The sequence below is a fragment of the Anguilla rostrata genome, chromosome 1 (genome assembly GCF_018555375.3).
Source record: "Anguilla rostrata isolate EN2019 chromosome 1, ASM1855537v3, whole genome shotgun sequence".
In the NCBI taxonomy this organism is placed as follows: Eukaryota; Metazoa; Chordata; class Actinopteri; order Anguilliformes; family Anguillidae; genus Anguilla; species Anguilla rostrata.
The window spans coordinates 58,715,367-58,737,054 of NC_057933.1; the positions used below are offsets into that span (position 1 = coordinate 58,715,367).

The 21,688-nt window shown below is 43.8% G+C and overlaps 2 protein-coding genes across 4 annotated transcripts in view; one reads left to right on the plus strand and one right to left on the minus strand.

Annotated features, from left to right (window-relative positions):
* Positions 1–7,395, plus strand: part of snrka (SNF related kinase a) — a 31,829-nt gene extending 24,434 nt beyond the window's left edge. Inside the window, exons 6-7 of one of the 2 annotated variants that reach the window (XM_064345356.1) lie at positions 3,926–5,188; positions 5,264–7,395. In XM_064345356.1, coding sequence (XP_064201426.1) covers positions 3,926–5,159 — 1,234 coding nt within the window. In that variant the 3' untranslated portion in view covers positions 5,160–5,188; positions 5,264–7,395. Of the gene's footprint in view, positions 1–3,925; positions 5,236–5,263 lie in introns of those variants that run through there. The other variant, XM_064345366.1, reaches the window with a different exon arrangement.
* Positions 7,396–8,074: 679 nt separating this feature from the next.
* The window catches only part of ano10a (anoctamin 10a), a 31,181-nt gene continuing 17,567 nt past the window's right edge, over positions 8,075–21,688 (minus strand). The window contains exons 12-14 of one of the 2 annotated variants that reach the window (XM_064345375.1): positions 16,070–16,186; positions 9,534–9,569; positions 8,075–9,158 (exon numbers count right to left, since the gene is read on the minus strand). In XM_064345375.1, the coding sequence (XP_064201445.1) occupies positions 9,117–9,158; positions 9,534–9,569; positions 16,070–16,186 (195 nt within the window). In that variant the 3' untranslated portion in view covers positions 8,075–9,116. The remainder of the gene's footprint in view (positions 9,159–9,533; positions 9,570–16,069; positions 16,187–21,688) is intronic. The other variant, XM_064345376.1, reaches the window with a different exon arrangement.

Consider the following 21,688-nt stretch of genomic DNA (forward strand, 5'->3'; position numbering starts at 1 on the left):
GTCATTGAATTTGATGACTGAGAGAACAATAATTGATTGTGAGGCCCAATGTGACCTGGCAGGTTCTATCTCTCTATGAGCAGAGCATTTGCTCTGGTCTGCACAGACAAACAGAGCTCTGCTGGACCTGTGCTTCTTTTAGAAGTCGTACCACATGACACACTCTGATAGAAATGTCACATTTACCTCCAGGACAAGTGGCTCTTAATGCATAAATAAAGCATCCTGAACACGGAAACGGAGCTTACAGCAAGAGTGATTGTGTGATTTGTCTTCCTCTCCTGCTAAATATTTCTGTCCACATATACCAGCCATTAGTGAGGTTCACTCAGTTTCATGTCAAGTTGCACAAACTGTCCCCAGCCTCACACCAAAAATAGAACATTAAAAATGGTGGAAGAGTTGATAACCATAGCTTTGTTAAATACAGAAAAGGTTTCTGCATTAATAGACACCAAGATTCATGTAGCTCTTGTGCTCCTTGTAGCAGTAGCGTCCCTGGAGCTCGTGTCCCTTTAGCTCTCATGTTCCTGTAGCTTTGGTGTTCATGTAACTGTAGCGTTCCCTTAGCTCCTGCGTTCATGTTGCTCTAGTGTTCATGTAACTGTAGCGTTCCCTTAGCTCCTGCGTTCATGTTGCTCTAGTGTTCATGTAACTGTAGCGTTCCCTTAGCTCCTGCGTTCATGTTGCTGTAGTGTTCATGTAACTGTAGCGTTCCCTTAGCTCCTGCGTTCATGTTGCTCTAGTGTTCATGTAACTGTAGCGTTCCCTTAGCTCCTGCGTTCATGTTGCTCTAGTGTTCATGTAACTGTAGCGTTCCCTTAGCTCCTGCGTTCATGTTGCTCTAGTGTTCATGTAACTGTAGCGTTCCCTTAGCTCCTGCGTTCATGTTGCTCTAGTGTTCATGTAACTGTAGCGTTCCCTTGGCTCCTGCGTTCATGTTGCTCTAGTGTTCATGTAACTGTAGCGTTCCCTTAGCTCCTGCGTTCATGTTGCTCTAGTGTTCATGTAACTGTAGCGTTCCCTTAGCTCCTGCGTTCATGTTGCTCTAGTGTTCATGTAACTGTAGGTTCCCTTAGCTCCTGCGTTCATGTTGCTCTAGTGTTCATGTAACTGTAGCGTTCCCTTAGCTCCTGCGTTCATGTTGCTCTAGTGTTCATGTAACTGTAGCGTTCCCTTAGCTCCTGCGTTCATGTTGCTCTAGTGTTCATGTAACTGTAGCGTTCCCTTAGCTCCTGCGTTCATGTTGCTCTAGTGTTCATGTAACTGTAGCGTTCCCTTAGCTCCTGCGTTCATGTTGCTCTAGTGTTCATGTAACTGTAGCGTTCCCTTAGCTCCTGCGTTCATGTTGCTCTAGTGTTCATGTAACTGTAGCGTTCCCTTGGCTCCTGCGTTCATGTTGCTCTAGTGTTCATGTAACTGTAGCGTTCCCTTGGCTCCTGCGTCATGTTGCTCTAGTGTTCATGTAACTGTAGCGTTCCCTTGGCTCCTGCGTTCATGTTGCTCTAGTGTTCATGTAACTGTAGCGTTCCCTGGCTCCTGCTCATGTGCTTAGTGTCATGTAACTGTAGCGTTCCCTTAGCTCCTGCGTTCATGTTGCTCTAGTGTTCATGTCACTGTAGCGTTCCCTTGGCTCCTGCGTTCATGTTGCTCTAGTGTTCATGTAACTGTAGCGTTCCCTTAGCTCCTGCGTTCATGTTGCTCTAGTGTTCATGTAACTGTAGCGTTCCCTTAGCTCCTCGTTCATGTTGCTCTAGTGTTCATGTAACTGTAGCGTTCCCTTAGCTCCTGCGTTCATGTTGCTCTAGTGTTCATGTAACTGTAGCGTTCCCTTAGCTCCTGCGTTCATGTTGCTCTAGTGTTCATGTAACTGTAGCGTTCCCTTAGCTCCTGCGTTCATGTTGCTCTAGTGTTCATGTAACTGTAGTGTTCCCTTAGCTCCTGCGTTCATGTTGCTTTAGTGTTCATGTAACTGTAGCGTTCCCTTAGCTCCTGCGTTCATGTTGCTCTAGTGTTCATGTAACTGTAGCGTTCCCTTAGCTCCTGCGTTCATGTTGCTCTAGTGTTCATGTAACTGTAGCGTTCCCTTAGCTCCTGCGTTCATGTTGCTCTAGTGTTCATGTAACTGTAGCGTTCCCTTAGCTCCTGCGTTCATGTTGCTCTAGTGTTCATGTCACTGTAGGTTCCCTTAGCGTCCTCGCGTTCATGTTGCTCTAGTGTTCATGTAACTGTAGCGTTCCCTTAGCTCCTGCGTTCATGTTGCTCTAGTGTTCATGTAACTGTAGCGTTCCCTTAGCTCCTGCGTTCATGTTGCTCTAGTGTTCATGTAACTGTAGCGTTCCCTTGGCTCCTGCGTTCATGTTGCTCTAGTGTTCATGTAACTGTAGCGTTCCCTTGGCTCCTGCGTTCATGTTGCTCTAGTGTTCATGTAACTGTAGCGTTCCCTTGGCTCCTGCGTTCATGTTGCTCTAGTGTTCATGTAACTGTAGCGTTCCCTTAGCTCCTGCGTTCATGTTGCTCTAGTGTTCATGTCACTGTAGCGTTCCCTTAGCTCCTGCGTTCATGTTGCTCTAGTGTTCATGTAACTGTAGCGTTCCCTTAGCTCCTGCGTTCATGTTGCTCTAGTGTTCATGTAACTGTAGCGTTCCCTTAGCTCCTGCGTTCATGTTGCTCTAGTGTTCATGTAACTGTAGCGTTCCCTTGGCTCCTGCGTTCATGTTGCTTTAGTGTTCATGTAACTGTAGCGTTCCCTTGGCTCCTGCGTTCATGTTGCTCTAGTGTTCATGTAACTGTAGCGTTCCCTTGGCTCCTGCGTTCATGTTGCTCTAGTGTTCATGTAACTGTAGCGTTCCCTTGGCTCCTGCGTTCATGTTGCTCTAGTGTTCATGTAACTGTAGCGTTCCCTTAGCTCCTGCGTTCATGTTGCTCTAGTGTTTGTGTGACTCTAGTATGCCTACAGTACTGCTGTTATGTTGCTGCTTTCAACCATTTCATCTCCAATTCAAACATTAAAATGTAGTTCTAGGCAAGTCTTTTGGATTAGGGGGGGAAGTCACATTTTCAGTTTCCTGTGTTGAGGTGGACAGAGCCCCTAAGCTCATAAAAGTGTCCCTGTATTCACTGGGATTAGAGCGGAACTATATGGCTGCCATTGTGCGGGAGGGCTGGAATAAAAGGGCCGCTCTGATGGGATTAATCCGGCCGTTGCTGTCTTTGTGGCTGCTGCTGTTTGTGTAGCCTGGAGGGGGACCTTCACATTCTGTTCACCCATTTGTTTTGCCGTGGAACAGAAGTCGCACCCAACACGACCTCGACAGACCTTCTGACTCGTTTCTGTGGAATGAAAAGCCTTTTGGCTGTTTGATGTTTAGGTGTCTAGACGGTGCTTGCAGGCCTGTGGGCTGCGTGTATGTTCACTGGGTAAACCTGCCCGTCCTTTGTCATCAAACAGGGCAGCACTGTGCCAAGATACATAGCACTCTGGTGTTTAGGGCAAATGTTTTCCTGTCATTTCTCTTCAGTCCACTGTAGCGTAGTTTCACCTCATCTGTCCCTGGTGTAGTACACTTTAGCACTTTATCTCAGTGTCTCTTGTGTACTTACCTTCAGTTTATCTCAGTACCTCTGGTGTATGAGATGGAGGCACTTTGGCTTGGTGTCTCCAGTACAGTGTCTGTACTTACTTTATGCTTTATTTTCCCTTTAGGGAAGGTTTGGTCACAGTGTCATTTAAGGTCATGCATTTCCAGTGAACTCGGATTACCTCAGGATGTCCGATAAATGTATGAAGGGAACTCTGTGCAGTATGGTTCAGCTTGCAGGTTTATTTCTCACTGATTCTTCTTGAGTGTAAATATTAAATGGAACCTGCTCGGTAAGTGTAGGTGTAACTTAAATGGACATTTTCTGTCACTGTTTTTTGCAGGCAGTCGTGGCCGACGAAGATCGACATCCACCAAGAAATCGAGGACAGCCTGGCCGCCTCGTCCATCTCCCACGGCGGGGGTCCGCAGTCCCCGGCCCGCAGCGCAGAGAACCTGCTCAACGGGCACCGCGGGAAGGGCCTGCTGGACCTGGGGCGGCGCGAGGACCCCGGCGAGCCCGCCCCCCCGGGCCAGGCCCCCGCCCCCCCGGCCGCGGACTCCGCCCCCGGCCAGCAGCGCACGCGCCTGTTCAGGGTGGAGGAGGACGAGGAGGAGGAGGACGAGCCGGCGCCCCTGCCCACGCAGGTGATCCTGCGGCGCAAGCCCTCGGTCACCAACCGGCTGTCCTCGCGCAAGAGCGCCCCCGTGCTCAACCAGATCTTCGAGGAGGAGGGCGAGTCGGACGACGACTTCGACGCGGCCGAGAGCCTGCCGCCCAAGCTGAGCCGGCTGAAGAACATGGCGTCCCCGGCCACGCCGCACAAGCGCTTCCACCGGCGCACCAGCCAGACCCGCGGCTCCAGCTGCTCCAGCTCCGAGACCAGCGACGACGACTCGGAGAGCCACCGCCGCCGCCTGGACAAGGACAGCGGCTTCACCTACAGCTGGAACCGGCGGGACAGCAGTGAGGGGGGCGGCGGCGGGGGCAGCAGCGGGGGCGGCCAGAGCAAACCCCCCGGGGACGGGGGGGTGGGGCCGGACAGGGGCAGCCCACCCGGGGGCGGGGGCGGTGGTGGGGGAGGCGGGGGAGGTGGAGGAGGAGGAGGAGGAGCAGGAGGAGCAGGAGGAGGGTCGGGTAACAGAGGACAGGGCAGCCCCTCCTGCTGCTCCACCCGCAGCTCCATGAGGACGGTGGGCGGGGTGGTGGAGAGCCTGAAGCTCATGAGCCTCTGCCTCAGCTCCCAGCTTCAGCTCCTGAGCGGGGCGGGCGGGGCACGGGCGGGACGCTTCATCCTGGACCCCCAGGGGTTCTCCAGCTTGGGGATGCCGGAGGTGTCCTCCTGGAGGATGTGCGTGGGCTCCTGCGGGAGCCTGGACATGCCCCTGCCGGGCCCTCACATGGGGGCCACCCTGAAGGCTCTGGACCTGGCTCAGGAGAGCTCCGCCTTCAGCCTGAAACACGGCCTGCTGAAGGTCCCGCTGTGCGACAGAACCATCTCCGTCAACATCCAGCGCAGCCCCCAGGCCCGCCTGCTCTGCGCCCCGGCCCCGCCCACCTGCTGCCAGGTCATCTGAGGCCCCGCCCCCCTCCCACCTGCTGTCAGGTCATTTGAGGCCCCCCCCCTACCCACCTGCTGCCAGATCATCTGAGGCCCCGCCCCCCACCCACCTGCTGCCAGGTCATCTGAGGCCCCGCCCGCCACCCACCTGCTGCCAGGTCAACTGAGGCCCCGCCCCCACCCACCTGCTGCCAGGTCATCTGAGGCCCCGCCCCCCACCCACCTGCTGCCAGGTCATCTGAGGCCCTGCCCCCCACCCACCTGCTGCCAGGTCATCTGAGGCCCCGCCCCCTCACCTCCACCCATGTGTAGCAAACCGTTAGCAATGGCACTCTTCCAGGTGCTGTGAATGACCTCACACATCGCCTCCCCGTCTTAGTCAACCTCAAGTCTCTGTTATTTACAGTGGATATTCTTCTGGGCAGGATCCCCTGTGAATGAAAAGTGGGAAGCTGCTGTCTTTTCTGGTTTATTTTTTACTGTGACATCTTTCCTATTCTCTCTCGCTTTGTTTTTTTTTTTATGTTAGCCCCCCCCCCGCCCAAAAAAAAAAAAACATCATAGAGCGTAGCACTCCAGTTTTAATCCAGAGGAATCTGTGCTTTTAAAAATACTTAAACTTAAACGTGGACAAAAGACCAAACTTCAGATTGAAAGACAGCAGGATAGGAGATGGAGCAGTAGGTTCTGGGCAAGCACTTACTAAAGGTTTATCACAAGACTAAATCAATCAAGCTCTGATAATGCTGCCCATTTAGTGTGTCGTATGTGTCAGGCAGGCTAGACAATTGCAGAGAAAGGCCTTGAAAAGTGCCCCCACTGTTAAGTCTTAAACAAAATGACCAGAAACAAATTATTCTTTTATAAATGTATTTTAGCTAAATGTTATTTTTGAACAACTGAATTATATCCTGAAGGACAGAATGCCATCTAATAAGTGCTTTTACTTTATACTGCACATAGACAATCTTTGGTTTTCAATTTTATCCAAATTTAAATTACATTTTAACTGGTTATCACACTTTCACAGAACTTGAAGATTGAAAGAGTTCATAGTATACCCACCTGAAAGTTTTTTTTTTTTCTCTCTCCCCTCAACCAAAGCTTTAGACTCAACCAATGAATACAAGATAAGCAATGAAAATTCTATCTTTGATTCCAGATGTCCAGGCATAAATATTCTTTATTCTTGATTCATGGCAGGTCCCTCCAGCAAAATTTCCTTCATCCAGAAATTCAAATGAAATTGCAGTTGGATTCATTTAATTGATCCGCATTCTGCTTAAGTCCCTAAGAGTACCCGCAAAATGAAATAAGCTATTCATGCTGTAAATACTGAAAACTTTGATTTCTAAGATTTATTTTGACTCTTGATTCCCGGCTCAGCCATTTGCACCTTTGATTTTATGTATTTTATATTTTAAGCCTTGGAGATGAGATATTTTAAGGAGTGTTTGTAGTCTGTATATTTTTTTTTTTTACCATTTGGGTTTTGCAGGATGGGTGTTCAGCCTAGAGTTGTGTCTGAATTGTGCCGTTTGGTCACCGGATGACCTCATCCTGAAGTGCGTCACTGGGGAGACGGCACGGTCTTTCATTCAGGAATAAAGTGCTATCTCTAGTACAAACGTGGATCACAGTGTTGGGGATTTTTCCTGTGTTTGAGATAAGCAGACATGCTTCTGTTGAGCCTAATCGAAAAGTCAGTGAACAATATAGGGAATATATTAAAAGGGCATTGGCAATAAGCTATATGTTGCAGCTATATGTAAATATATACTATATATTTTGTTTTATATTTCAGATCTGTACAGCCTCAGAATGGCACCTTGGACATAAGACATTATATATGTAAATAGTTGTAAATTCGCTGTTCTACATTTAAAACGGCATTGTTGACCATTTTGTGCATAGCTGTAATATATCCTTACGTGTTTCGATTTAAAAAAAATATGAAATATGAAAACAGCACTACTGCTAACTTACGTGTGTCTGACTGTTCGTCTTTACCAGGATGTAAAGAGGTGAATGACTGTGCATGTGTGGTATGTTTTCCATTCTCTGTCTAGATACAGCAAGGGATCGATCGCTCAAAAAATGCGTTGCTGGACCAAACATTAAAAGTGGTTAAAAAAGAAGCGACAAAGTGATAGTATATCTATAAATTTATGTCATTGCTGATACCTTTCTGAAATGTTACATATAGCTATGGTAAGGTCCAATATTAAATGTGGAAAAAGCTGTCTTATAAACTCGAGTCTTGTCATTTGTCTGCAACACAGTAGTTTTGACCAAGCCCGTTGTGGTGTGCAAAATCCAGGTGAGTGTAAGTTTAGAATTAGGGGGTGGGGCACGGGTAGTTCATTCATGTTCACATACCAGTGTGGAATGGTGAGATGCCAAAGCCTTTTGATGGATTGTGTTTTCATTACAGAGGTAGACTGTGAAGACTGTGTGTGCCCCTGAGATGTAAACATCAGCGTACCGTTTAGGATGGGCATTTACACAAGCGGGCACATCCAGGTTTTACAGTTGGATTTACTGACTTGTGTTATTGTGTTCGGTGGAGCAGTCATTTTTCTGGATTCCCTTTACTGCACAGGTGATGCGATACACACAGCTCTCTGACAGCTCGGTCCGATTTGGTCCAGGAAATTGATTTAATGAGATGGCGACTACATTTCCTGTGGGAAATGTCAGTCAGAATTATAGAGCTGGAAGCTGTGATTTTCAGTGGACTCGTTCAGAGCCTCCATCTGTATAAACTCAGACAAAATGGCAGTGAAGAGGTGTCCTGAGAGGACGCAATCCTGTAGAGATGCTCCTCTGGGAGATGTGGAGCATTCCCTGAGTAGTGACAATTTGACCTCTGAGACAACCTGGGAAAAACAGGCACGGATGCAAGGAGACAAGAAAGCATTTTCCACTGTAAAAATTGTGAATGTATTATTTTTCTGGAATTGTCAGGTCAGGATTTTGAGACCGGAGACTACAGAGCACAATATCAGATCAGATACAGAGCACAGCCAACAGGGAACATGCCAGATTTCACCTCATTTAAAGGCACTGCCTCTCGACTGGAGTGCTTTTCCAAGACTAGAATGAATACCTATATTGTCATTACAGTAACAATTAAAACATCTGTTTACTTACAGCAGATCATTACCATTAACCATCCATACTATATAACACTGTTGATGACAATACAAGAGGTGCTTCATATCTGTGGTTTTATAAAACAGTACCTAACTCTCACATCTGAATTCCTATTCCTTTTCAGAAACCATCCGATTATTCCTTATTCCTGAGGTATATTTCTCTGTAAACTATATTTAATGCAACAGTCAGTTATTTTTTTTTTTAGCTTGAATCTCAATCCCAAAGTCCAATTATAGTTTCAGTCATCCCTTCCCAATCCAGACACCAGACATGTACATACAGTAATGAGCCTTCACCCAAATCACCCCAAACATAACCCTAGTGCATAGTGACTGGAGGACCTGTGAAGATCCGATATTTAAACCACCACTTTGCTTTGACTTTCCATTAGACACCACCCTGTAGTCGTAGTGATATACACTATGATTGCATTAATGAATATGAATATATAATGAAATGAAGCCTAGCTATTTTCTGAGATTAGCCTTTGGAGGAGGTGGGTCAATGACAATAGTCATAAGAGCATGCATAATGTTACACACACAAACACACAATCCACAAATCTGAACAATCAATTCTTTTTCAGCAGGACCAGGTTTTTCGTAGACATATATAACGCATAATGCTTTTTGGTAGATAAGAGTTTTAACACCACTCTCAATAACTTAAGCAGCAGGCCAGTTCTTGATCCTGCTCAGTAAGGCGTCTTGCAGTGCAGCATGTGAACAGCGTGTAAAAGTCTCAGGCTGTGGTTGGCTTCCCCGGATCTTGACGAGGGTCCTTCAGTATCTGTGGCGTACGTCTCTTCCCTCCATTAGCTCTTACTGGGGGTCCCTGCTGCAGCCTCCAACATTTTCTGGAAATGAACACAGCTAATATCTTAGAGAAGCCACCATCAATGACTGTATACTGTACTGTGAAAAGTCAGAGACCACCCTTTCCGTTATTCAATTCAGGTCAAATCAGCCATTCAGTGCAATTTGTTTTTCAGTGTCAGAAAACAATGCATCAAACATATTTAGCAGAAAATAGCAGGAAAGCCTCCACCACAACATCAAATGTATCAGTATTTGTCCACTTTCTTTTATGCAACCTACTGCCACTAAGTCCTCCATCCTTCCAATCAACAAACAAGTTACACCAGTGACCTCTCAACGAAAACTGTAACCAAATGTGTCAGTGACATTGTTAGAACCCTTCAAAAAGTGAAACTCAAATTCAAACACCTTACCTGCCTAACAGATTTCTCACATATAAGATAATCCAGCTGCAAAAGGAAGGTGAAACTCAAAGGAAAATAGTCCAGACTTCAATATCATTGAATCTTATTAGGATTACCTGGATTGAGAGAAATGCAGAAAATGCAACCAACCTCTAAGACTGAACTTTGGAGGTGTTCACAAAAAACACGTAATGTTTTCACTGGAAAGCAAATAAAAGGGTGGTCTCTGACTTTCACAAAGTACTGTATGTGCACACAGTAAAATATAAAAGTATTGGGACGGTGACATCATTTTTGTTGTTCTGACTGTGTAGTCCATCACACTGGATTTGAAATAAACAATGAAAATTAGGCTAAAACTGAATATGAGGTTAAAGTGCAGCTTTAATTTAAGGCTATTTACATCTATATCAGGTGATTGGTGTAGGAATTAAAGCTGTTTTTTTTCGACTTTTGTGATTTGTAAAAAATCTCAAGTGTCTATACGTCTAATATGAAAATGGAGGAACTAACTGAATTAGCACATTAACAAGAGACAAGAACTAAGAGAGAATCCAGATCAGCTGCCCCTGCCGGTAAACCCTCACAGAATAGATTACTCTTCAAATTTGTTTCATATCATTAAATACATTTCCCAAGGCCATGCTGTAATTTGTCAAATGTATTCAATTAACTCCACTGCCTTCAGCAATCAAGAGGAAATTATATTCTTGGCCTAAAATTTGTGATATTCAGTTAACTTTTAGGTCCTTAAGAGAAAGACTGATGTGAAGTGAATCAGCAATCCTGGGGCGATCACCACAGGAATAAGGGTGGAACACAAGCCTGTCCTTATTTGGAGCATCACAGGTCCATTGCTACTGGGAGAAGGTTGGGCAGAGAGCAGCCCCTGCTTGCAGAAAGGTGGAGTGCTCCTTAAAAAAAGGTGGAACATAGTCACCCCCCCCAGTGGATCACTGAAAAGATGCTTCAAATAGAGGTTTCCTAGATCATACATAATTGTACAGTAATCTATATAGGACAAATTCTTCATTGACACAACACTAAGATATGATTGAGTGCACCATGATTAGGTGAAAGGTCAGCTATGGTATGCTGTGTATGTTGTCAGAGTGCTAATGGGAAGCTTATAGCATGGCCAGTAAAAGAGCAAGTCATTATAGTGGTAACCTGCGAGAAGAGAGCAGGAAGTGACCAGTTGTTCTGGGCCATGCGACAGGATTCTGTCACATATGCCTTTAAGCCCCCCAGTGTCTTTTTAGGGACTTTTTAAAGTGCCCAGTGTGAACTGTGAACTGGTCAGTAACTGGGTGCTCCATGGTCCTCCCTTACCTCCTATTTATGGGTTTGACATTGCAGCCCTGACATAGTGCTAAATGCACTCCATACTGTAGACAAAATGACAGGCCTAGATTGGCTGAATGGCATGTGTCTCATGTTCTTACTATTAATTACTGTGACTTCATTGCACTAAGTCAAATTATCCCCTTGCTGATTCCTGGGGGTGTGTGAAAACTGAAGAGTAGAACACTCCATTTAGGAAGTTTGCTATTATAGTAGTTATTAGCTCAGCAGATGCAACTTATATTGCTTGCATTGTACAATATTTCCAATTCACACAGCTGTATATTTATCAAAGCAAGTCCCATTATACATAGTGCCTTTCTTCCAAGGTACGACAGCATGGGCCCCTCCCATTATTCAAACTCGGAGCGGTACACCACAGTGCCACCCTGCTGTCAGCTCTTATCGGCCGTTCAAAGACTGTCACTACAGTGGACAGCCACTTCAATGGACAGCCATGACAACAGAGCTACAGTGAACAGAGATAAGAGGAGGCACATGGAGAAATAAATCTAATTATGCAGCGCAGCAGATGGCTGAATCCTCGCTATCTCTCTGGGCCAAATTTACTCAGGGAGAAGGCACAACACTAAATATGTGGGTTGGTTGAGGTTGCAGTCAGCATTATCAAGCAATTTACTATGACTATATATCTGAAGCTCAAGAAGTACCCTGTTGGTAGCAGAGAGCATTGCACAGCATCTTTGCATTTCTGTGTAATCCTTTAGTAATATCCAATATGTGCAATGGGCCACCAGCAAGGGATAGGGCGCCTTAGGTATTCTCGCCTATTTCCACTCCCCCTTCCCCATCTCAATACATGTGCAGGTTTGTTGAATTTTCAGTCAGTTTCCTCTCTCTTGCCCGCTGTCTTGGAAAATGCTTTGGAGGGGCAGGTGCATGCACATTAAGTGTGTCTGGCATTCAGCCATATCACTACCTCTGTATCTGATGCAGCCAGCTGCCATTCTCCGTGCCCCAGAGAAAACCAGAGCTCTCTTCCCCCCAACCAGGATTTAATGCGGCTTTGGAAATGCTTCTGCGTTTTGTTAATCTTTAACAGCCAACACCTGGAGCACTCTTAGCCAAAAGGCTAAAACACAACTAAGAACTAGTAACAGAGTTCTTACTTGTGACTAGGCTCCTGTATTAACGTTTTTGACACAGAACATGAAGCATCCAATCCTTAACTCACAGTAGACCTATTCTCCAGCATGCTCAGGTGATGCAGGCACTATATGCCTGTTTACCAATGTGATCAGGCGGTGGCGTACAGGTCTTAATAATAACCTACCACTCAAGACAGCACAGGGCAGAGAGACAAGCGTGTTTAACGCTGGACTGCACCGAAAACTGAGACAACTCTCGTGCTCACAGCAGACAAGTACCAACAAGACATCCTGCTGGCTCTCTGAAACCCAAGCTGAGCCGGAGCTCCCATCTGCCTCACCTTACAGTGGTTCAGTGCCAGAGTACTGCTCACCTTTTACAATGGCAGCAGATTGCATCAAACTGCTGCAGACTACTTCCAATGTTCAGACTGTTTCAAACTGCAGCTGATTGCTGAAGATCTCTGTAGACTGTATCCATCCAGCAAACTTGTGGAATGCCACTCCAACCTTTCAGGCTACTGTACACTTCTGCAAGCTGACTGCCTTTGACTCTAAAAATGGCCTCTGCAGTGAACACTGATCGTCTGAATACAGGATTTCCTCAGCAGCACAACAGTACCCTCCTGTGCATTAGCCCACAGCTGTCACAGGAAACAGCTGGCCTAAGGAGACCATGTGGAAATTTGAGTTCTTAATTTTGTTCACATACACTCCCTTCTTCAAATTCTCCTTCCCTCTAATGGAGTCAGGTGCAGTGCAGAGAAAAGCATGTGAGATTTTCATACTTAAACAAAACAGGATGAATGCTTGAGGAACACTAACACAATATGCCTGCAATCAGAGAACAGCTCAGAGATCATTGTAAGCAAAAATGGCAACAACGTTGTGTGCTAATTTGTTCTAGATGGTGCTGTAAGAAATACCACAGTCATGGAGTATAATCTCTGAGTGTTTTTGGATGAGACGATTAAGAGTAAATCACTTGCAGATAACCAGCAAATAAAGAAGCTGTCTGACTTCTGTCTTGTACATAGCTAGGTCTTATGCTAAACCAGCCTTTAATCACTTGACAGTAATTAAAGCTCCCTTTCCCAACAAACTCTTCTGCATATGTATACACTGTACAGAGACCTATAAATACTACAGTACACAAGTAGGGTGTGAAATACAGCAGGGTGTATTTCTGCTAATGAATAGTTCTGCACACACCTGCTTTAAACAAACATGATGTCCTGGATCTTGTTTTAAACCCTTATCCATAACTCTCTGAACCTAAGAGGGTCTCACATTTCCATAGTACAGGCATAAAGTGCCTACATACAGTGTACTTCCTGATTTCCTCTATTATTACCTATTAGTCATAGTGAATGGTTTCAGATGTTTAGACAAAATGTAATATTAAACAAAGGGAAACTGAGTAAGCACAAAATGTGTTAAATTCTAATTTCATTTATTTAATGAAAAAAGTCATCAAACACCCATATTACCCATGCGTAAAAGTAATTGCCCCCATAGATTAATAAAGTTTTTCGTAAAATGACACCTCTGAGTAAGTAGTGAGAAGTAAGAAGTGGCTAATCCACTGATGTTCCCCTGCTTGGTGTGCAATCCTCAGATAGGCTCCCTCCTTAGTGTCTACTTCTGCAATAAAAATCATCTCTTTGTAGTCTAAATTTGGATTAAAGGTCCTTTCTTTAATGTCCACTCCTAGGATAAAGGTCCCTTTCCAAAGAATCCACTTTTAGGATAAAAATGCTTTCCTTAGTATCAACTGCTTAGACAAGAGTGACTTCTATTGTGTGCACCTGTGGGAGACCCCCCTTCCAAAGTGGCCTTTTCTCTGGCGCTATTCACTTTTATTGTTCTTGCCCTGCTAAGAGTCGCTGGGATAGCGGCCAATATCCTGCTGATGGGGCAGCTTCCAGCTCCTGTTAGCACCTTCCTGCCATTTTCAGACTGTCCAGGTCGATTGGCCAGAGGGGACTTTCCCCAAAGAGCAGCTCAGCTGCTCCTGAAGCTGCTGATTGTGTGGAAAAGCACACAGGAGTGACAGAATCAGATGCAGGGCCAGCTCAATGGTACGGTCCCCACAACTCAACCGCAAGGGATTCGGACTTCAACCCCTACAAAACCGGGTCTGTGGGGACAGCCTCACGCAACCAAACTGCTCCATGTCATCACACCTGCCATTTAAAAAGATAAGGTATTAACCCTCCCCCAAATCCATGATATAAACTACTGAACTGGGGGGTCCCTAAAGATCCACTGGAAAGGAGGGCAGCACAGATTCTGTTTCACCTGTTTTTTAATGGAGAAAGAAGGGAAAGAGTCCTGTCACTTCAACATCTGTCAACTAGATTAAAAAAATGATTACGAGAATAACACCAATAAATATTTGTTGGTGTAAGAGGTGCTGTTACTCTCTATATTTACTGATTTTCAGACCCCTGCCAATGTCCTGAGGGAATGAGCATTAAGCACTGAAAGAGTGCAGAGAAGGGGCCACTGGAATACAAATTGAGCTTCTTTCATAGGGAATGCACAGACCTGCCTTCCTAATATTACAGATTGGCCTGGAAGACTTTTCATAAATAATTACTTAAATGTTTCAATCAATGTCTGACGATAAAAAGAAATTACTGTCTGACAAATTACATATTGGAATTATGCAAGAGCCAGGAAGCCATCATTTGCATAATTGCAGCTTTTTCTGTAAAAAAAACTGAATATGTGTCAGTTTCTAACCACTACCTGTCTTTCAGTACATATATTCTTTAAAAGTACGAGAAAGGTCATTTAAAAATAATACAAACAACAGTACTACAATTTTCATGATTGTTGTTACTATGATTACTATGTCTTGGTTATGTGATATTTATGATGATGGGATTTCTATTCATTAGTTTACCAGGTGCTCTTTTTCATAATTGCTTGCATTGCTATTAGTTTTATGACAGAAGGCAAACATACCAAGACCAGGCTGTTAAACTACAAAGAGAGCAAACACAGTTAAGAAATATTCCACCGTTCAAGCAATATAAACCTTCAATTCAATGGAGTCACATAACCACTCAAGTTAAATATGTTACAACTGACAAGCAAAAAATGTACAGCAAGCTACAGTCATCACTCAAGACACAATACAGTGCTTCACTGGGAATTTATGTGTTTATGGCATATACTGACCAAATACATTCTCCACAGATGTACAAACTTATATTTTAAAAAAAACTTACCTACCAGGAACCTGTACAAACCAAGAAATCAATGCAGTTGAAGTTTTATGAGAAAAACTGGATGTATAATAATCAAAAATGTCCCATGGATTAAAAATGCTTACTGAATGACCCCTCCCTCTGCAAATGGTAAAATATCCACAATGACCAACAGGGCACTTTTCCCTCACTTTTAATGCAGTAAAAGCCTTCTGACAGAGACAGTTCTAGAGAACTTGTTGACATTGCAGTCCTGCCTATGACATTAAAATGTCTTCGAGCATCTGTACTGATTTTTTTCCAAATAGGACATGAGATATTTTAGTAGGAAAAAATGAAGGCTAAAGATATCTTACATTTGAAAGATAAACATTACTTAGAATTTAGTTTCCACAGAACAATACATTTCTTCCATTTTAGTGAGAGAGACATCACATCATTGTGATTAATGTTCGTGCTCTGGGTGATCCTGTCCAGCAGTGGTTCAATAAAAGGACCATAAACAACTGCAATCCAATTTTATGGTGTTGTAGTAGATCACGTTTAATCCCCTGGCAGAGAACTGCAGTGACACGTCTGTTTATCAGAGAGCAGTGTGAACTGGTGAACCAAGTTACTCTATTCTATTAAATCTATTAAATCCAGAATGAAACCTGCCGCAAATACTTATAACCCAAAGACAAAGTGATATTTTCATTGATTATTCACAAACAGCTTTATAGGAAACTCTGACTTTAACTTTGAATCTGCAACTTATCTTTTTTGTCACTCACAATGACTGCTCTATAAAACCATAGTGCCTGTTCTATCAAAAAGTGTAAATACTGAACATAGGCAAATGACTCATTCGATTACTCAAATAAAAAGGCCTTACTCTTTTCTTGAGCGCCTCCAGAGACTGGAACTCCAGCCGGGCTAACTTGATCTGGATCTGTTTGGGAATATCTGGGATCACGAAAGCCAGGAAGAACTTGAAAGCCAGGAGCACGTGCTGCAATGGAAACACATAATCAAATCAATGTCGCTTATTAGACAAAGAACTTACTCTGCAGTTTCAATATACAGTGGTTTTATAGTTATAATGCATTACATAACACATGTAATCACACAACAGCACTGACACCCTGAACCTGTCCTAATCTGCAACAGATACGTTGACCTGCTTCCAGATGGTCCAGCTCATTAATGCACAGTCCTGATACAGCTTCTCTCTTTCACAGTGCCCATACATTTGATTAATGGAAGATTCATTGATGGCTCATTAATTCCTTCAGTGGGTAAATTATGAATCTTACAGTCTCAATGACCAAATATTCAGGGCTCTCTGTGAGTAAGGATGTCAGTGCACTGTACTGTAGGTATGGGCCTCTTAACATGCTACAAAAACTGCAAGTTCCTCTGCAGAGATTCAATCTCACAGTAGAGCAGATGGAAATTACTCCAAGCTCTGGGGCTGGGATTGGCAAGGGTTAGAATCCTGTAGTATTCATGCATTTCACCTCCGTCCAAGAATGGGATTAGGTGGAGTCAAGGGGTCAAAGGTAAGGCTGTGGAACATAACTTTGTGAGAAGACCAGAGAACAGAGAACAGCAGTCACAGTACAAGCTTTCAGTTTTCCAGTGTTTAATTGGATCATTCTATATATATATATTTTGCAAGATCACAATGGCACGTTTTTGATGACTGACATTCACCCAAAATGCACCTGACAGCCAGATGGAAGGGAGGGGAAGCTGGCAGCGAACAGTATGCGCCAGAAAAGCAGCACTCCTGTCACTGGCATTATCCTCCCTTTTCATGTTTCACGCTACAGCTAAAAGGACAGGATATGACTCAGAGGAAAAAATAAAAGACGTGTTAAGAGCAAACCATAAAAAGTACACCACACCCAAAGCGTTCAGTACACACTCTCCTCTCCTCTCACAGAAACAGCGCACATCAGTCAATCGCATACACGCAGTCTGGGTCCTGTGTGCAGAAAAACACGCCTGATTGGCTATTTCAGCCACATCAATGAAAGGAGGAGATGAGAGCGATCAGCACACTGCTCTAAAGAGAAGATTAAAACTGCACAACAGTGACTCAAACACTACTGACAGTCAAGTGCAACCATGTGACTCCCCATTTAACTTTCAATGAACCCTCAATGAACTTTTCATCCATTTTTCTCCATTTCAATGTCTCCTAGCATTCACTGACTCCTCTCTGGAGGTGAGCATCTTCTAGCATGCACTGACTTCTCTTTCGAGATCTCATAGACACTGCATGAACACTGCACAACAAATATAAGATTAATCAATCAAGCACATGATCCAGAGGGAAAAGGAGAGAAATGATACACTTTAGTTTACCCCATTCCCCTGTAAGGATCCAGAACACTGAATCTGATTGGCAGAATATTCTTAGAATGACATATTCCCACTCAGAAGCAATACAAATACTGTTGATCTTATAACCATTAGCAGCCTGGAACAGCTGAATAACAGCATAAATAACATCTGTGCAATGTTTGCTTTGGTTTCGCCCTCATTATATTGAAGGCTACTGACATCCTGAGAATCACTCAAAATACAAATTTGATAGAGTGAGTGTGTCTGAGAGGGAGAGCAGGTGAGGGAGTGGGTGGCTGAAAGTGGGGGAGGAAGAGAGAAACAGAGAAGGAGAGGGTCTCTGCCTGTGCTGGTAATTGAGAAAGACAGGAACAGCAGGCTCTGTATCAAGAGTCGCACCTGATGTCCCTCATCACTTGGGGGGGGTGTATAGCTTACCCTGCACACATATTCTACCTGCCACCCTGCCCCCCCCCCCCACCACCTCCCCCAGAGAATGTCCCATGCCACTACACTGCATCCACCCTCAAAATGCTCTCCAGCATGATTATCGATCTCCCATGGATCAAGTCACTATAAAGTCCCACGCTAGCCACTCTCCTGTGATATCACCAGTCCAAAGAGTGCCTAATTTCCATGAATACAAACACAGAAATGATCCTGGGAATGAGTAACCAAAATGTACATACTAAACATTTTCCTACGATATTACAGATTCCATGATCCTGTTTAGAAGCACCCTCCTTCACACATGCCTCTGTTAGCAAATGACCGATAGGAACATTTTCTTTGCCGAAAAAAAGGAAAATAAATACTATAAAAACATTCCCAAATACTTATACGATTAAGAAAAATGTATCATTAATACTTAATACTGTTATATAATTCACTGGTCAATCCAGGGACACATACATATAACACTTCATCTATTTACACAACTGGATATTTTTAATAGAGGAAATCAAGTGAGGTGGCTTGCACAACAGGTACAACATTATCCCATTCCAATCTGTGGAATGGAATGAGCAGTCAAGCGATTTCAAACCCATTTCCCCAACTATTAAGCAACAGTTTCTGGAGTTCTGGGTTGACTGCAAGCTGTGAAGGATGGGAACTTTGCAGAGATTGTACTTTCCGATCCCCACATAAACACCACTCACCGAATCCACAGGGGTGACTTGAGCCTTTTCCCATATCAACCCACATCCCACAACCCACATTTTTCACTGAGAAGTACTCTGACATTTGCAAAAAGCTTTAAGCGAATCCACTATCAGTGTTATTATAAACACCGCTTGGAGTCCTCGAGTCTACAGGAATGACACAGTGATGGACAGCTGGGCCGAGACTCACAGAATGAGTGACAGGTACAGTGATGACAGGACCCAGACAGGACCCAGGTTTTTCCTGGCTCCAGTATTGGTTGGGTTCAGCAGAACTCAACGTCTTTCTCTAACAATAGCGCGTAAGCAGTCTCCGAAGGTGCGGTGGGTGTGATATTTACTGTGCACTGTGCGTGGTGCGAAGCAGTCACAGGCTCTGACAGCGATGGCAGAGCAGAGCGAGAGAGGGTGGGACGTGATTGATTTCCACCCACACAGAGCTCTTAGCTGATTATCATCGTTACAGTCTGCATCTGGCGCATAGAGAGGAGATCGGCCTGACATCTGGGCACGCTTTCGAAAATGATGTGATATGAACTGCCACTGAACCGATGAACAGGTGCAAAGCACCATTTTGTCCAAAAACAAAAAAAAGAATGCATCACGTCTTTTTTTATTTAATACTATTAGTCAGCATGTAACACATGCCAAGGCCACTAGATCCTGACAGGATGTTTTATTTCTTATCTGTACTACACAGAAATGAAACACTTACATTCTTACATGGTTTTTAAGCTACATTTAACATGACAAAGTTCAAGCACTATATCCAAGGGAGGCTTTTTCTGTATCCGTTTGTTTCCAAACGGTATACATTAGGATTTGAGAGATTTGAAATTTGTACCATTTTTTCATAATCTGAAAATGAGAATAAGTTGAAACCAAGGTGCCATTGCTAAGTAATTGTTGTCACAGTCATGTAAAGGACGCAGTTTTTAAAAGTTTACCAAGTGTTACCTCATGATAATTATGCCTGCGGTGGTTACATGTAGTTTCTTAACACAACAGCATGTAATGTCCTTATGTCAATATGCAACGTCCTTGTGTCAGTATGCAATGTCATTATGTCAATATGCAATGTCATTATGTCAATAATGTCAGTATGCCATTAGCCAACTACAGCGGAAACACCGAGCTTATGAAACTACGGTAACCGGCTAGTGTAGTACAGTTAGCAGTAAATCAAGTAGGGCTGAACATGACAGAAAATGAGTCAAACAGCATATTGTCATTGAGAGCAAATAGTTGGCCAGACCAACATAAATGTACACTGTGACATCATAAAAGTAATGTATCATGACGTGTAATGGCACGTTCCACCTGAAAAATCTAATAAGAATGCAGCCAATTCGAGCAGAAAGTCATTTGGTTCTGGTCTCGAGTACAACTGCAAGGTGCACCATGAGGAGCGCCTGAGCAGACTCAAGACACACATACTTGCACAGTGCCCATTTCACTGGCACATATTGGCACAAAGGCAGTACACTGCTGTCTCACATGTCTCAATGGCTTCCATTTTTTTAAATAATGCTGCTGTGCCACCAGGGGGCAGCTGGATTTCCAATGCCAATTACAGTCATGTTCGTAGCTGGAGATGATGTGCGTATTTGGTCATGGCATATTATCTTGCTGGAAGTATGAATATTCAAAAGGTAAGATTGGCCATAAAGGGATTCATATGGTCAGCAATGATGCTTAGGTATACTGTTGAATTCAAATGATGCTCAGTTGGTATTATTCCCCACACCATTACACCACCACCACCAGCAGCCTGCTCCATTGACACAATACAGGATGGATCCACAGATTCATGCCATTTACACCAAATTCTGAGCCCACCATCTGCATGTCACAGCAGAAATTGAGATTTGTCACATCAGACAATGTTTTCCCAATCTCCAGTCATCCAGTTTCGGTGATCATGGGTTCTCTGTTGCCTCAGCTTCCTGTTCTTAGCTGATAGGATTGGAACCTGAGGGCTTGAAAGTGTGAAAATTCAGCTAAAAATACAGCGAGCAGGTGCTAATTGCTTCCACCGATATGTTAATCTACCCAACAACTGTACAAACACATACCGTATGCATATGTTACTATTAAAGTAAGATTAAGCAGGTGGTTAACAGATAATGATTTTTAAATCGTCTGAAGTTCATGGCTTATTTATTACTGCATAGAGCTCTAAAGCCTACAGTACCACTGCTGAAGTTATCGAATGCTGCTGTGAAATTCCGGGAACTGTGCTTGCTGCTTAGAAGCTCATAACCTCAGAAGAACAGGCCATTACTTTGACTGAAAAAAGCACGTCGTCATATTGATAAAGCATCTAAATGAGAAATGCACATAATTGCGACTTAATACCCGGTGTCATGGTGTTGTATTATGACAATAAAAATTGAGAACAAACCTTAAGAGTATCTAAATGCAACTTATGCAACTCAAAAGATGTTCTGTGCATTTAGTCCACATAGCCGTTACTTACATGAGAACCTGAAAATCCTTCCTAGCAAAACAGTAGGTGAAAATAGGGTGAAAGTATTTTAAAGTTCACACTGAGAACTAAACCATATGTTTTCCACTGTTCTCAGTAGCACAGAGGAAACAAATATGGCTGGGTACTCATTGGCCAAGAAACTGTAAAGGGAGAACCCATTGAGGGTTACCTACATCAGCCACACTGCAGAGATGTTTGTGAACACAATAAATAATGCATATACTTATGATAAAATCCTTAAAATCCTGGTGGTAAGATGATAAAACAAGCATTTCTGGGGTTGTCAAGTCGTCTTTATTGAATAATGTACATATTATAAAGTAGTGATTTGTTTTGATTTCTGCTTTTCCCCAGTTTTCTAGACTCTTCTGAGCATAAATAATAAATGCTGTTTATTGACTCATGCAGCTTTAGTGTCAGATTGTTTACCTTTATTTCACCTCTGGGATGTTTTGTTCTTCAAAAGTACCAGGAAGGAAATCAAAGAAAATTCTGCAAAATATTTTGT